The sequence below is a fragment of the Ylistrum balloti genome, unplaced genomic scaffold (genome assembly GCF_031769215.1).
Source record: "Ylistrum balloti isolate Yb309-2 unplaced genomic scaffold, AGI_CSIRO_Ybal_v1 Utg370928, whole genome shotgun sequence".
Taxonomy (NCBI): domain Eukaryota; kingdom Metazoa; phylum Mollusca; class Bivalvia; order Pectinida; family Pectinidae; genus Ylistrum; species Ylistrum balloti.
In genome coordinates, this window is record NW_026782525.1 from 258,058 (window position 1) to 276,555 (window position 18,498).

At 38.4% G+C, this 18,498-nt stretch overlaps 1 protein-coding gene across 1 annotated transcript; it reads left to right on the plus strand.

Moving 5' to 3' along the window:
* Window positions 1-1,589: 1,589 nt before the first annotated feature.
* On the plus strand, window positions 1,590-11,018 carry LOC132559499 (uncharacterized). The gene is made up of 2 exons (XM_060224125.1): window positions 1,590-1,942; window positions 6,014-11,018. The coding sequence occupies exon 2, from the start codon at window positions 6,024-6,026 to the stop codon at window positions 7,254-7,256; it is 1,233 nt and encodes a 410-aa protein (XP_060080108.1). The 5' UTR covers window positions 1,590-1,942; window positions 6,014-6,023; the 3' UTR covers window positions 7,257-11,018.
* Window positions 11,019-18,498: the final 7,480 nt, after the last annotated feature.

The window sequence follows — 18,498 nt, forward strand, 5'->3', positions numbered from 1 at the left end:
TCATAAAAGGAAATACGGACCAAATATAATGATTCTAGGCTTTTTGATATTCCAGAAGAAATTGTTTAAACATTTTAACACATTTGACTCCTGTGACCTTGAAGATTGATCAAGGTCATTTCTTTTAACAAACTTTGTAGGACACCATAAGAGGAACATAGCAGCCTCATATAATGATTCTAGGCCTTCCGGTATTTTGAAAGAAGTCGCTTAAAGTTTTTAACACATTTGACCTCTGTGATCTTGAATATGGGTCAAGGTCATTTGCAAACTTTGTTGGGCTTCATCAAAGGAACCTTCCAGCCATGTATAATGATTCTAGGCCTTGCAGTATTTTGGAAGAAGTTGTTTAAATGTTTCAACACATTTGACCTCTGTGACCTTGAATATGGGTCATGGTCATTTCTTTTTCGCAAACTTTGTTGAGCTTCATCAAAGGAACCTTCCAGCCAAATATGATATCTCTACACCTTTCGGTATTTCAGAAGAAGTTGTTTAAATGAAAAGTTGACGGACGACGGACGGGCGGACGGGCGACGAACGCCGCGCTATGGCATAAGCTCACTTGGCCTTTTGGAAAAGATAGCGGTGACCGCTGTAGATCTGACTTACATTGTTCCAAATCATTACCAGTTCATTCCAGACGCTTACAAGCGTTGGTGAGGTATCATATAAAATCCTCTCACTTTGAATAATTTCAATGCATTGAAAAAACTGAATTAGTGTCTCTCTTAGCGACGCCATGATACAAGCCTCTCTGTCGCCACTATAGATATCATTTTAACATGTCTGACTGTCAAATGAAATGTCACCTCCAGGAATTCAATTGTCCATTTTTGGAAATGCAGTAGTCCAAAATAAATCTACTTAAATGAAAGTTTACATGGCTGACGACAAGGTTGTTTGAGTGTCTAGGCAGTCGTCACGCAGTAAGCCAGTTCGTCTCACAAAGAAAAACCAACGTCAATTTACAAATGACATTTTCAAAATCTAAATGGAAAATAATATGCATTAAAATATCTTTTTCGTTGTATAATCAAGTATTTCTAAAACCTAAATTGTAAAAAAACAAAACAAAAAAAAAACAGAATAAAAATAATAAAAACCCACAACTCCCCCTTCCCCCAACAAAAATCAACAATAATAAACAAACAAAACAAAAAAAACATAAGATAAAAATACCCAGACTTTTCTTCGGCTCCTAAATGAAACTAATAACTCTTCTGAATATTTTTAAACGAAACAAGAACATCTCAGAAGCTTAACAGTTATGTGACTCATGTTATGTTCAAAATGCTCGATAAGATATATGTATAATCATGTTAGTGATATAATATTCTGTGTAAAGTTCTGACTTAGCTAACACAGCTTATTGAACACGCAAATTAATGGGGGAAATGTCTTCATAAAATTTGCAACGAACTAATCTTTCTTAATTAAAATGGAAGTTCTCTGCTCTTTATCGGGTAATCTTCATACTAAACAGTCTGCACATCGGTTGTCCATCTGCGCCACTTTTTCTGCAGCCTGCCAGTGTTAAGCAGAAACAGTTACCATGGAAACAGAATTCATCCTCTTCCGAAGAGAGACGAGTGCGGAGCCAAAAATAAATCGATAATAAACTGGTAATTAGTGGGTGAGATGAGTCTTAATCCACAGTGTATAGAATATGTTTGAGTAATGTTACAGGAACACAAAGGCTGAAGGATCTCTATACAATACTGGTTGGTTTATCTAAATGTTATATGTGTATCTCCATAACTTTTAATCGACAGCCTCCGACCAGCTCGGCGCACATGCGTGGGCACACACCAGGATGTGGTTATGCATTTTTAGGGCTGTAATCTAGCCCCACAGTGTTGTGTTAAGTACACAGGAAATTCGTGTAAACAGGCAGGCCCACCACGACTATCTAACGCCCTTTCTCTGTTCCAGTTCACGGGTAAGTTTATTTCAGTACATATAGTTTTCATATCATTTGAACGAATGTGATAACGACACTCGTACGCTGATGCTGTACAACCATTTCGACAGTTACTAGTGAAATATGGCATTCGATATGGCTTACAATTTATGTTTTAACTTGAACGTGTGTGTTTGTGTGTCAGTCTTTTTATATAAGATTTTTCGTGTGTCATGTGTTGTACTGGTCACGTGATTGTAACCCGCACCTCCCCAACACATTTACAATAGGACACCGCCATCTCTATTACGCCAACAAATCGTGGGAAATAGGTTAAATGTGAAACGCCCCTAGTGGTTTGATATAAATATTGTATACAAACATAATTTCCCTTTTGGATAAAAAGAAAATAGAAGAAATGCTTCCTGAAAAAGGACTAAGCTCGAATATTTCCAATTTCCCATTTGTCGCTTGCCCCTCTCTCGTGACGTCATACAAATGGTCACATGTGTAATATTACTGGGTCATTTTCTTGTTATGTAATTAATTATGATCACAGCTGGTGATCCTTCCGAGCGGTCAGTTATTGTCCAGTCAGTGACCACATGTGTCGCACATTTCACATATGTGATCTGAAGTTGATATTTCTGCAAGTAAACTACAACAAAATCTAAACTACAGTATAATGCAAAGGTTTGGCTTCATTTGCACATTAACTCGCACAGTGTCCCCTGTAAACTCTATAATAGTTCTTATTAGTTTTATCGTGGTTTGTGTTTTCGTTTTAGACGTGTGCTTACGTAGTGACGTCATAGTTGAGTAATTATCACACCAGCATGAGATACGATTCAGCATCTGAATATGTGAATAGGTTAATGAATTTACTCATCTAGCATATACCCTAAAATTCTACGATAGGGCGATGTGTCTCTACCCTACCATCCATGGTGGTTCGGTTCTTGAAGAATCCGGGTCTCTGGTTGGTCATCATTCGTGAATTTAAAGTCATTTTTGATGACCGTTCGCAAAACTATGCATTCGCTAATATGTCTGAAGAGGTAGCAAAGTTGTCCCTATTCCTCATAGAAAACATGCCATATAAAAATGATGGGGTCCCCTTCACAACAATCTGAATAAATACAGATGTTCATCATCACTTACCGCAACTAAAAACAAATAATAACTTCTGTTTTTATCATAGAAGATTTTAGATTGAATTGGGATAGTAGAAAACTCAAAACCTCAGCTATGTTTAAAAATATAGCGGACAGATGGACTGACAACGGAGGAATAGACTTGAATTCGAACAAGATAATTTCCTTTAGGCTTGTTCGTGTTCAACAAATTTTCATACGACTTTACGATATTTGAATATAATTAGAAATTGAAATTCACGAACTACATCTGCTTTACTGAGATACCCGAATTTTATGAATTCTTTTAAAATTCAGTTTTCCCCAAGGCTGCCTTCTTGTCAGTACTTTGAGCTATTTTCTATACCCCTCCCATGCTTACTTCCTTGTTGTCTCATTTGAATTTTCAATGACACCAGACATGTTACAGTTACCTCTTTAAATTAGTTGTGATGTTAACAGATTTTATTTTGAAAAAATAAGGAAGACTGGAGTGTCTTGTAACTAATCATCCGATAACGAAATCTGATAATACTGACTTTTAACCCAGGCAGATGAGCCTGATAAAATTAGTCACCAAATGCTTAAAAACACAGCTTATTCTGTCTCAGCTCCGGTATTTCACATACTTAGAAAGTCTCTTGAGCAAGGAATATATCCAAATTCATTGAAAAAACTTCAATTATGTCTATCTTCAAGAAAATTGATAAAGAGAGTCCAAGTAATTACAGACAAAACGCTCTATTAAGAACAGTAGAAAAGGTTTTTGAGAAAGTAGTAACCAAATATCTCCAAAATTATTTACTTGATAAATCCTTGTTATACAAATATCAATCTGGATATTAGCCAGGTCACTCTACAGTGCATCAATTTATTGAATTTTATCACAATAAATGTAACAATTTAGAAAATCGCAATCAAAGCTGTCTTTTCTTTTGCAATATTTTTAAGGCTTGTGAAAGAGTTTGACATGCAGGTCTTGAACACAAATTGGGAAGTTATGGAATCAATGTAAATATCTTAAGATGACTTTCTGATAACGTCTGAAATCACCATCTACAAGTAGTCATACACAATGTTACTTCTAGTACTAAAACACCTAATGCTGGTGTACCCCAAGGTTCTGTCCTAGGTCCTCTTTTTTCTCTTTTTACCCTGTACATTGATGATATAACGGATAACCTGACAGCCTCTCATGTTTTTTTTTTTTTTTTGCTGCCAACACCTCCCTGAGAGTATCCTTTCCTTCTGATGCTGAACTTGAAATTATTACTAAAAACATTTTGTAAAGATTCATAATTGAACCGAGAACTGACTGTCAAGTTTAACCCCAATAAACTTGAGGCTCTACTAATCTCAAATAATGGCTGTTAAGTTTAATCCCAATAAAATTGAGGCTTTACTAATCTCAAATAATGGCTGTTAAGTTTAATCCCAATAAAATTGAGGCTTTACTTATCTCAAATAATGGCTGTTAAGTTTAATCCCAATAAAATTGAGGCTTTACTAATCTCAAATATCTCAAATAATGGCTGTCAAGTTTAATCTCAATAAACTTGAGGCTTTACTAATCTCAAATAATGGCTGTTAAGTTACATCCCAATAAACTTGAGGCTCTACTAATCTCAAATGATGGCTGTTAAGTTACATCCCAATAAACTTGAGGCTCTACTAATCTCAAATGATGGCTGTCAATTTTAATCCCAATAAACTTGAGGCTTTACTTATCTCAAATAATGGCTGTTAAGTTTAATCCCAATAAAATTGAGGCTTTACTAATCTCAAATATCTCAAATAATGGCTGTCAAGTTTAATCTCAATAAACTTGAGGCTCTACTTATTATTCTCCCTCCTCTAGTATCTTCTCTAACTCCGTAATTATTCCTCCTCTCCCCGGATTATTACTCGGCTTGCAACCGGAAGTAAAATATCGTACTAACCAGACTCCGTCATAACTGCAGCAATTTGAATTATGGTCTCTGAAACGATAATCTAATTTACTCTCCAAATGGTGCAAGCGGTTATGCTAATGAAAATGCTCATTATTTCCTTTTCGTTGCCATAGATTTAATGATCAAAGATCGAAGATTACAGATATTCTGAAACCTTCATAGATGTTTGCCCCTAGGTTTACACTTGGCTACTTAGTCATTAGTGACAGGTGGTTTTTGTAGCGTTTGTGCAATATGCAGTGCAACACATAACGGAGTAAGGCGTGATCATTGGATATTAAAACGGGCCAATTTGGACCCGAGACATGCATAAAACATGAACAGGCAGAATACGTCTCTACAGATCAAAATACGGTATAAAATGTCCGCTGGAACCTAGACAGATTTTTTTATCGAACAGATAGATTTCATGGGAGACGTTTTTAATCACGCATATTCTAGATTTTCTTTTGTCAATATTGTCGTTAAGTTTGCTGTGAGAGGCATTGGAGCGTAAACTTCGTAATAAGCTTATTTTTTTTTATTTGTTTATAGGCAGGCGGCCTACATATTAGAGCATTCGGTAACAATCATGCTGAATGGACGGCCATTTGGTATACTCGCCGATCATGAATATTGTGTAGGACTGGTCTTTAAATCATATCAAATAAAACATGATAGCTTAATCATGTTTTGTATATGTTCATGCTATCCGCCTTTCTACCATCTGTCCGTCCGTCCGTCTAGGCGTCCGTCTGTCTGTCTGTCCATATGTCTGTCTGTCTCTCTCTCTGTCTGTCTGTCTGTCTGTCTCCCTCCCTCCCCCCCTCCCCCCCCCCCTCTCTCTCTCTCTCTCTCTCTCTCTCTCTCTCTCTTTCTCTCACCCCACCTCACTCTCTCTTGCTAATTATTCGTTCAGACATCGTTTTCGTCTGTCGTCTATTACAATTCTTTGCTTGAAATTAGATTTCAACCGATGTTTATATTCTTTCAACATGTGAGAATCACTGATATATTGATTTGTCTTCATTCGTTTTGTTTTTCAGAGAGCTCGACATGACTGGATCCAGTAATGGGGGAGCGTGTTCTGGTAAAGGCGTATACCTCAAGTTGAGCGTCCTGTTTTTACTGAGTACGACTATCTACGTATATCTGTACTCAAACATCACAATGCAGACGTTTGCTATCGGCGAGGTGATGAAGGGAACTATTAGTGATATCCAGAGATGGCGGGACAAAATGGAGGGCTGGGTACAAATGATAGGAGGAGGCAGCTCTCATTCATATACAGAATACGTCAAAAATACGTCATTTCCATACTCTGGACATAACGTCACACGACCGCAAGTCAGGAAATCAGGAAATAATGAAAATATGGTAAAACCGATGTCAAAATTAATATTTTTACCGCATAAGAATATCCGGAAATCTACTAACGTTTCTAAATTTAACGTTGTGGGTGATAAGCCAGAAGTACTATTGACGCTTTTCACTTCCTGGCCGACAAAAGCCGAGAAGTATGTTTGTCACAATAATACAATTCGTAATTGGCTTCAGTTAAAACCGTTCATACAGCCGATACTCTTCACTAACGAAACTTTACTAGCACAGGAAGCAGTTGAGAAAGGTTGGGATGTACTTCCGGTTCGGAAAGCAGGAAGGGGTGTACCAATTCTCAAATATATGTATAAAGACGCCATGGAAAAGTACAAGTCTCGATTCTATGCTTTTTCTAATGGCGATATACTGTACTCTCACTCACTGTTAGACACATTAAATGTAGTATTAAATTCCACTCATATTCCCAAAGGCAAACCACTCATGGTCGTTGGTAGAAGGACAAATGTACAGGATGTGACGTCAGAGGAAGCTATATCGGGGGAAAGCGTTTACAAAACGGCGAATATTCGCGGGAAAATATTTACAGTGTGGGCTGAAGATTATTTTATAACGTCAGCTAATTACCCTTGGAAAGATATACCGGAAGTTGTCATCGGTCGGAGAGCTTATGATAATTGGTTGGTATCGAACGCGCGGAAACAAAAACACGTAACCATAGACGCAACTGATACTTTAGTGGCGCTCCACCAAACAACAAAGGCGGGAAACCAGGAAGGCTTCAAGGCCGATAACCCTGAATACAACCACAACCTTCTCAGGCGCATGTATCATCAACTACACTACAGCGCTGGTCTTACGTCATGCACAGAGTACTACACACATCACTCTGGCGACAAACGGATAAAAGTCCTACCGCGAAAGATCCCCAGGTCGTGTTTCCCGGTGTGATATTAAAGTTTTGGTTAATATTTGTAATACGTAAGAGAGTATCCTTTTCTCATCTTGTGTGTGACGGAGTGCCTCTCTTGTATTTATAATGTTTAAGGCAGATAACCTGTCTTTAGTGGCTAGGTGGTATATTTAGTTCGATACAATATTGATTGTGTTGTTCCTATAAAGCGGCCAGGTGTTAATATAGTACGATACACTATTGATTGTGTTGTTCCTATAAAGCGGTCAAATGTTAATATAGCACGATACAATATTGATTGTGTTGTTCCTATAAAGCGGTCAAGTGTTAATATAGTACGATACAATATTGATTGTGTTGTTCTTATAAAGCGGTCAGGTGTTAATATAGCACGATACAATATTGATTGTGTTGTTCCTATAAAGCGGTCAAGTGTTAATATAGTACGATACAATATTGATTGTGTTGTTCCTATAAAGCGGTCAGGTGTTAATATAGCACGATACAATATTGATTGTGTTGTTCCTATAAAGCGGTCAAGTGTTAATATAGCACGATACAATATTGATTGTGTTGTTCTTATAAAGCGGTCAGGTGTTAATATAGCACGATACAATATTGATTGTGTTGTTCCTATAAAGCGGTCAAGTGTTAATATAGTACGATACAATATTGATTGTGTTGTTCCTATAAAGCGGCCAGGTGTTAATATAGTGCGATACACTATTGATTGTGTTGTTCCTATAAAGCGGTCAAGTGTTAATATAGCACGATACAATATTGATTGTGTTGTTCCTATAAAGCGGTCAAGTGTTAATATAGTACGATAGAATATTGATTGTGTTGTTCTTATAAAGCGGTCAGGTGTTAATATAGCACGATACAATATTGATTGTGTTGTTCCTATAAAGCGGTCAAGTGTTAATATAGTACGATACAATATTGATTGTGTTGTTCCTATAAAGCGGTCAGGTGTTAATATAGTACTATACACTATTGATTGTGTTGTTCCTCAGTTGACACCAAGTTTTGACATTTGTCGATTATTTTCTGTGTTTAATCGGTTTTCATTGATAATTTACATCAAATCGATAGCGTCCGCAATCAAAGTGTCAGGTCAGATTTCTATTTTATGATCGAAAATGAGTTTGATGGCTAACCGTTGATTGTATGTACCATTTTTCTCATATGATGATATGTACCTTGGTATCAAAGAATTTCTAAACTTCTTTAAATTATCACTCATAAAAGAAAATATGTGTGAACGAGAATGATACAACAATAATCTGTGGCACCAACAGTAATTTTTCTGTATACTAAAATTATAGTGGCGGCAGCGTGCCGATGTAGATCGGGTTGTCGTCCATGGAAATGACTATGAATACAAGGTTTTGGATTTAAACAGTATTGTTCCTACGACATATTGACGTTTTATAAATACAAACTGTGCGGCTATGTCATTTATCAATTTTCGCTACGTTCAACGGCTACCGTAACAACAGGTATTATAAAGTTTTGTAATGCCAGTATAGACTACCTTGTTTTTGTTCGATTTTCATGAAATATTTACTGTATTTTGTATTGTTGTTGCTATGAGTTAGTAAAACTTGTTTTAATGGTTGATATTCATGGAAAATACCTGAAATACTGAAAATTTGATTTTGTCCATTTTCTGCTTACCACTTGATGTGGATCTGGTTATGTATTTTTTATATATATATTTCATTGCATTTGAAAGGAAAGGTGCTTAACATTAATTCATCAATACTCCATGTAATATCATTGTCTATGTACCCCACAACACAAGGAAAATACATTGTGACAGGTCTCTGTCAATGCCTGATATATTACATGTGTGATAATTAATGTTATTGTTTGTATACTCCACAGGTACAAGTCACAATTTATTGATATATTAAATGTGTTTATTACCTACATTCATGAGAATCTTGCTTCCTTTTACCATTATCATGTCAACTGTACGAATTATCTCCCTTTGATCGTAATAGACCAATATGTTTGCAAGTGAAAATATTCTCATCAAGAGGTTAGATCTGTTAATAAGATATAAATTCATGTCACGAAAGATTAAGAATAGTATGAAACTGAACGGTGAGTGTGAAGGTTTTCAAAGAATTCGACTTTGTTCATAACTGTTCTTAATTTTAAAGTATTTTTTGTAGATTATATATTTAAAGTTTTATTTTTATCTTTAAACATTCTCAAATTAAATATATTTATCATTTCAATACTTGTATTCAGACCCATTTTTAGGGGTGTTTATATGACTATCACTACCAGCTGGTAATGCCCATTTTGGTAATGGTACATCGTTAAGATTGTCTCTCATTCATAAATGTCTGTGCTGTTTTGAAAGAAGTCGTATAAGCGATGCACAATCGATGACATCTTGTATTTGACGAGGTAAGTAATAATTATGATTGATTTTTGTTTAAAGACTTAACACAAAATCACTTATATGATACTTAATTTTTCTGTCATATGTTGTGTGTTTTTAAAGTAGTTATTTGTGGTTACCTCGCGTGTTTTTAAGTAAACTGTTTGAAAACACTGAAAGAGAAACGCAATAATTACCCAGAGTTATCGTTCCTTGTGTAAGGAATGGTTACTCTTTGTAGATCCAATCCATAGAGAGCGTCAGTCATCATACACCTCTGTATACAGCTCACAGACTAACAACAGTTGACCTCGCGGTCAGGGTCAAAGTATGACGTCTTGGAAAAGTGTGGCGGCATTCCTGACAAAACCAACGGGGGACATAGATGTAGACTGCGCTTTTTGAGATGTTACTTGCAAATATTTTTCAGACAAATTTCCATCAGTTATCACTGCTATCACAATATATCAACATTTATCTCAAGAACATGTCAGTAGTTGAAAAGTGAAAGTACGGTGTTAACATGACAGTTGGTGACTGTTTACTCAAAGTATACCTTCCGTGACGTAATCCATAAACTTTATAAGCATATAAACTGATGCCATTTTCCAAATTAACAAACATGTATTTTCAATATAATAATACTAAAAACAAAACGAAAAATAAAGAAACACTTTATCATTTGACACAAATACTTTTTCGAGAATCTTGAAAAGGCGCGAGCCGTTTACAGAGATGCTATTGGGGTACCGCAATGCACTCTGGTAGAGATTGAGAGAGTCTTAGAGTATATTGTCCCCATCATTTTCTACTCTCCGCTACGCTTCGCTTTAAAGACTAAACGAGCGCAGCCTAGCGGAGAAACGTTGTACTTTGACTGAGAATCTACTCCCTCACTGTTATGTGTGTATATTATGTGTCATTAATTATGATCTAGTAAATCCGTTCAGTAAAACAGAGGCGTAGTTTTATTTTTGCTGCTGTCGTTATTTGATAGAATCAAAATTGACTGATGGTGTATATTGTTATGTCTCCAGTAAGTCAGAAGGTTTCCGACATTTTATCCACACTTTTTGTGTCCAAGTTGCGGTTGATAAACTCAAATCATAAAAATAGGAATTTTTGTTGTTTTAAAATTATGGGTTTTTTTTTTTGGCTCACCATCATTAGATGTTGGCATGACCCTGGTCACAATTAAAAAATTACAATAAACAGAGCAAGACTAAACAAATACCTGAATTTTCTCTTTTAGTCAGATAAGTTTAACCACATCATGTTTGATTCTAAACATATGTTGACTTTTGTACAAGTTAAGATCACAAGATCTGACGGGTTTCATTTCAAATGTCAATAAAAAAAACTTGTATAGATTTATCGAAAATAAATATCGCCTTGATTTGTATTTCATATCGTTATTGTCTTTATTTATGGAGCGTACACTGGCGTCATCATGTCCGTCCGTCCGCCCGTCCGTTCTTTATCTGATAGAACGGAAATCAACACTTGAAATATGTACAAGCAATGGAGCTGAAAACCAGATGTGATTGGTTTTTAGAATAATGTATCCAAATTGATTAGCTCACCTGGCCCGAAGGTGACAGACTATGAAAATATTCAGATTAAGATTTGCGTCAATCACGAACTAGCATTGCTCCGGTTTGCAGAGGATTCTTCGAGGTGGGACAATAAGACGGAACGCACATAATTGTGGGATCGATGACGTCTATTCGTAGTGACATTAACCAGTAGTCGGCAACAGGTGATAATCAGCGACAGTTAGAGTCGTCAAGACTCTTCAGAATATATATTTAGATAATCAATAGTGTTAACAACTTCATACATCTTATGACAATACATTTTACCACATGTAGATTTCATGTTGCTATTTGTAGAATCGATTAATAGAAAGTTAAATTTACCGACATTACTTTACATCGTGTATTACACTAGAGGACAGCATCTTCAATTGTATATCTCATAATACTAAATAAAGGAAGTGACGTCATTAGATGTTAAATATGGTTATAATACATTAATATACAAAGATTCAGTTTCATATTTGACGATTTTACTCTAGCAAACACGACAGCTAGGCACATGTGTGTACCTTTCATGCAAATACAATGGGTATTCGTGATGTGTCTTCAGACACTATTGCACCAAATACTATGGGTATTCGTGATGTGTCTTCAGACACTATTGCACCAAATACTATGGGTATTCGTGATGTTTCTTCAGACACTATTGCACCAAATACTATGGGTATTCGTGATGTGTCTTCAGACACTATTGCACCAAATACTATGGGTATTCGTGATGTGTCTTCAGACACTATTGCACCAAATACTATGGGTATTCGTGATGTGTCTTCAGACACTATTGCACCAAATACTATGGGTATTCGTGATGTGTCTTCAGACACTATTGCACCAAATACTATGGGTATTCGTGATGTGTCTTCAGACACTATTGCACCAAATACTATGGGTATTCGTGATGTGTCTTCAGACACTATTGCACCAAATACAAAAAGAGGAAAGAAACGTCAAAGATGTACTGTTGATAAGGTTCTAATACATAATCAAGCGACAGAATTAAATATTTTGAAATTTTATTAAAGTTTGCAGAAGATAGGGTTGACTGTGATTATATGTGACCTCACTGGGCCTAAGGTGTAGCAGCTAAGGCCGCTGTCCATTTGCTAGGTCCGTCAGAGTCAGCGAAAAACTCTCACACGGATAGTCTTGACCAAGATTAACCGGCGCTGTCCAGCCAGGTCGTGAGGTCTTGTCTACTGTATAAGATCTGAAGCCGAGACTGACCAGTGGCTGTATGGCCAGGTCGTGAGGTCTTGGCTACTGTATAACAACTGAGGCCGAGACTGACCAGTGGCTGTCCAGCCAGGTCGTGAGGTCTAGTCTACTGTATAAGGTCTGAGGCCGAGACTGACCAGTGGCTGTATGGCCAGGTCGTGAGGTCTTGGCTGCTGTATAACAACTGAGGCCGAGACTGCCCAGTGGCTGTCCAGCCAGGTCGTGAGGTCTTGGCTGCTGTATAAGAACTGAGGCCTAGACAGACCAGTGGCTGTATGGCCAGGTCGTGAGGTAATAGTTGTTGTATAACAACTGAGGCCTAGACTGACCAGCGGCTGTATGGCCAGGTCGTGAGGTATTAGCTGTTGTAAAACAACTAAGGCGAGACTGACCAGTGACTGTATGACAAGATGTTCCTGGTGAGGTACTGACAGATTGAGGTACTGACAGATGTTCCTGGTGAGGTACTGACAGATGTTCCTGGTGAGGTACTGACAGATTGAGGTACTGACAGATGTTCCTGGTGAGGTACTGACAGGTGTTCCTGGTGAAGTACTGACTGGTGAGGTACTGACAGATTGAGGTACTGACAGATTGAGGTACTGACAGATGTTCCTGGTGAGGTACTGACAGATGTTCTGGTGAGGTACTGACAGATGTTCTGGTGAGGTACTGACAAATGTTCCTGGTGAGGTACTGACAGATTGAGGTACTGACAGGTGTTCCTGGTGAGGTACTGACAGATGGAGGTACTGACAGATGTTCCTGGTGAGGTACTGACAGATGTTCCTGATGAGGTACTGACAGATGTTCCTGGTGAGATACTGACAGGTGTTCCTGTTGAGGTACTGACAGATGTTCTGGTGAGGTACTGACTGCTGTTCCTTGTGAGGTACTGACAGGTGTTCCTGGTGAGGTACTGACAGGTGTTCCTGGTGAGGTACTGACAGGTGTTCCTGGTGAGGTACTGACAGATTGAGGTACTGACAGGTGTTCCTGGTAAGGTACTGAAGGATGTTCCTGGTGAGGTACTGACAGATTGAGGTACTGACAGGTTGAGGTACTGACAGATGTTCTGGTGAGGTACTGACAGATGTTCCTGGTGAGGTACTGACTGCTGTTCCTGGTGAGGTACTGACAGATTGAGGTACTGACAGGTGTACCTGGTGATGTACTGACAGGTGTTCTTGGTGAGGTACTGACAGATGTTCCTGGTGAGGTACTGACAGATCTACGATAAGACGTTTCTTCTCTGAGTGTTTATGCGGTTCATATCACATGATGGTCTGTCGAATGGGCCTATGATGTAACCTTTGTGTAGTTCGTCAGCAATTAGTGCACTTGTGAACTCCGGTTGTTTGATAGCACTTCATAAATTGTGGCAGATAGAGAGTCTTTGGGTAGTTCTGAAATTCCTGTACGAAAGCCTTGATTAAGTCCTGTGGTCAAATATTAACGAACTGTTTGTCTGGGTGGGTTTTTTTTATTAATTCTTCTGCTAGTACACTTATATTAATACGTGTTGATACTTGGTCCACTGTGATGGACTACATTGGTTATCATGTCCCGTTTAGTGACCTTTTCCACCGAAAGAAGGTTTTTTGGGGTGGTCAGGTAGTGGAGCAGTGGTAACGCATTCGTCTTTCACCTAGCCGTCCGGGGGACGTGAAATGTTATGGGGTCACCTGCCTCACCACGTGGGTTTTCCCCGGGTACTCCGGTTTCTTCCCACAATAAGACTGCTCGCACGCTTACATCCGGGCCAACAAAATGAAATGATGAGTATAAATTGAAATAACTTATTTCGCAATTGTTGTAAAATAAATAAATTTTATATTTCTTTGATTTTTTTATTGTCTGAAGTGTTTATATGGGCATGTTTACAGTTACTGCGTTTACATCCTTCATCGTTGAAACTATTACAGATTTCCTGGCCATTCCTGAAAATGCTGGTCTGCCGTGACCAGTTGAGCTAAAAGAACACAAAAACTATTCACACATTAAAAGTGCTTACAATAGAATACATCGGCTGTCAAGCTTATCGCTTTACTGTCTGATACAGTGAAACGAAATGACTCTGGGAGATCACAATGGAGACATTGGAATGGCACTTACAACATTAATATGTCAACATCTTGTTGAAGGCCTTCCGGATTCGGTAAAGAGTAGACGACATTATATCTCTACTTATAGGCCACCAGAATGGAATAGAATAAACACAGCTATAAAAATAATCAGGTAAAATTATCTCGATCATCCTCGATACACCAGGGGTTACGATCACTTTCGCACTTCTATACCCCTGAAACCATCCTCGATACTTCAGGCGCTACACTCACTGTCGATCTCTTTATCCCTGGAACCATCCTCGATAATCCATGGTTTACACTCACTGTCGATCTCTGTATCCCTGGAATCATCCTCGATAATCCATGTGTTAATAGTGAAATTTGTCACTCAAGTGTAGAACATAATTTGTGTTAAATCTTAATGTGACCGGCTGGCTTATCAGACAGATAGTTTAATTGCGGTCACCTTAGTGTCAGAATCATGCCGTGAAACATTGGCTGGACATGCTCTCCACCATGGAGACATTAACTGGTCACGGTTTAATTGTAGATCAGTAGAAGACACTTTCCCTATCAGAATTAGATTATAATTGCTTTAGGATAAACTGTAAGATCACAGCAAATAGAGTCAGTCCTGGTGTGGCCGTGGAAGGAGTAACTTGTTAAGCTCGATACTCAGGCCATACATGTTATCATTGTTGTAACTTGTGTTAATACTCAACATTTGTACTTGAGAACGGTTGTTGCTGGTCTTTTGTATAACATAAGGATAGTACAACATAGAGGGGTAACATATTCTGGTGGCAGCGGTAAAGGATCATTCTAAGGAGAAGGACTCCGTTATCAAAGATATAACGCTCATTAGAACTGTTCAATATGTCGACGACTGAAGAAACGGAAACTGCGAAGATGACGGCAGCACAAACAAAGTTGGAAATAAGAAGACTCGAAATTCAAGCAGAGAAAGAGGAAAAAGAACGCCAAATGAACTTAGAAAAAGAAAAACTTCAAGCAGAGAAAGAGGAAAAAGAACGCCAAATGAATTTCGAAAGAGAAAGGATGACGATGGAAGTTGAAAGAGAAAAGATGAGAATGGACGCCGAAGAAAAGGAAAGAGAACATCAAAGGGAAGTGGAAAGAGAAAAGATAAGAATGGACGCCGAAGAAAAGGAAAGAGAACATCAAAGGAAAGTGAAAGAATTGGAACTAGAGATTGAAAAAGCAAAACTTCAAAAGGAACGGTGTGAGACAAATTCTAACCCTGTGCCGTTTAGACTGAAACTTCAACCTTATAACCATACTGAAAGTGAGGATATAGTGACATTCTTATCAGAGTTTACTGCTTTATCAACACAGGCTGGATGGACAGAAGAAGTAAAAATGCTACAGCTGAGAACCTTGTTAACAGGTGAGGCCAGAGAGGTAGCTATTCAAGCACACGGGTCATTTGAAGAACTTTGTAAAGCCCTAATGGACAGGTACGGGAAAAGGCCCTACCAATATTTCAAGCTATTACAGACAGCCCAAAGGGAACCTAAGGAAACATACAGAGGACTTATGGCAAGAATTGAACAATATCTTACTAGATTTGTGGACTCAGTAGAGGGTGTCATGGAAAAATTCAAAGAGGAATATTTTCTTAGTGCATTGCCAGTGTCACAAGCACAATGGATACGCCGTAACAAAGGGTCAAGCAGTGTGGTTGAAGCCGCAGAGGATTATATTCTACCTGAACGGAATATAAACAAATCAACGCAAGGTAAAAGTATAAATGGAAAAACTTTTACCTCTGATCGGGACCAGAGAAAGGAGCAATCGACAGAGCAAATGAAAAGTGTGCAGTGTTACAATTGTAACAAGTACGGGCACTTCGCGAGGAAATGTCCAAAAAACAGAGAAGGTAAAAATCTTGCAGGATTTTTAGTGCGACAATACACGGGAGGACTTATCCATGTCCCAGGAGAGGTCAATGGCGGTGATATTAGTTTCGTGAAAGACACTGGGTCAGCGATGACCTTGATTAGGGAAGATCTGGTGGACCCAAGTTGTGTATTGGAGGGTCAGCGGGAGACGCTGTGTACAGCGACTGGACAGCCGTTTTCAGCCAAACTGGCTATCGTTGATATGGACACGCCATATTATAAGGGACATGCTCAGGTCGGATTAGTGCCTGACCTTGTCGCTGAAGCCCTGTTGGGGTAGACATCATAGAGAGACAATCAAAGGCTGTGAATGTTGTTACGCGTGCACAACATCGTAATAACATTGCTGAAGAAAGGCTAGCTGAGGACAAGGCAAAGGAATGCCATGTAAAAGTTGGAATGGACCCCGACACGGACCAAGTGGATGCCAGTAAGGGAAGTGATGTTGGACAGGCGAACGATGTGGACCTGGACCATGGCGATGGCGTTGGTGAGGACATTGACAACATCAGTGAGACTGTATCTCACAGCAATGGGGATGATACAGTTAACATCACAACAGAGGAACCGCTTGAACTTTCTGCTGTAAATGCTGAAGTGCTTAGTAAGCTTCAGCAGGAAGATCCAACTTTAGCCAACATTCGGAGAAAAGCTGCAAGTTCAGAGGAATCTGTGCAGGAAGATAGGAATGCCCTGTACCGGGAAAATGGGATTCTCCGTAGGAAATGGGAGTCTAGTGATGGAGCCCAACATGGAGTCCAGGTAGTACTACCAGAGGCACTACGTCTCAATATCATTAAATTGGGACATGATAGACCACTTCCGGGACATTTAGGGACAGAAAAGACCAAAGAGCGTGTCGTTAATGCGTTCTATTGGCCAGGGATTTTTAAGGACATATGAGAGTATTGTAGTACTTGTAACGTATGTCAAAAGACCGCCAGAAGACGTGGTGACGAGAAAGCTCCATTAGGACAACCACCGATCATCAGTGAGCCATTTTACAAAATATCTATGGATATTGTTGGGCCACTGTCTCGAACAAAGAAGAAGAAGAAAAAAAAAAGGAACACTGACTCTGGATGTATCATCAATTGTGAACACGGACATGTGTTTTAAGGTTTTGTGATGTGTATACCTTAAGAACAAACAGTGACAGTCTAACAGAAGTTCCTTATCCAAGGAAGTTAACAGTATATTGTAGAATTTAGAATTAACTGTTGTTCAAGTAAACTTACCAGTGTTTGTGTACATACTAAATATTATCTCAGCCTGAGTATCATGAGCAGTTTGCTATCTCTGAACTTTTAGACCGTAAAAGTTTTCTTAGGCAGGGGGATGTTAATAGTGAAATTTGTCACTCAAGTGTAGAACATAATTTGTGTTAAATCTTAATGTGACTGGCTGGCTTATCAGACAGATAGTTTAATTGCGGTCACCTTAGTGTCAGAATCATGCCGTGAAACATTGGCTGGACATGCTCTCCACCATGGAGACATTAACTGGTCACGGTTTAATTGTAGATCAGTAGAAGACACTTTCCCTATCAGAATTAGATTATAATTGCTTTAGGATAAACTGTAAGATCACAGCAAATAGAGTCAGTCCTGGTGTGGCCGTGGAAGGAGTAACTTGTTAAGCTCGATACTCAGGCCATACATGTTATCATTGTTGTAACTTGTGTTAATACTCAACATTTGTACTTGAGAACGGTTGTTGCTGGTCTTTTGTATAACATAAGGAAAGACAACATAGAGGGGTAACATATTCTGGTGGCAACGGTGGGATCATTCTAAGGAGAAGGACTCGGTTATCAAAGATATAACGCTCATTAGAACTGTTCAATATGTCGACGCCTGAAGAAACGGAAACTGCAAAGATGACAGCAGCACAAACAAAGCTGGAAATAAGAAGACTCGAAATTCAAGCAGAGAAAGAGGAAAAAGAACGCCAAATGAACTTAGAAAAAGAAAAACTTCAAGCAGAGAAAGAGGAAAAAGAACGCCAAATGAACTTAGAAAAAGAAAAACTTCAAGCAGAGAAAGAGGAAAAAGAACGCCAAATGAACTTAGAAAGAG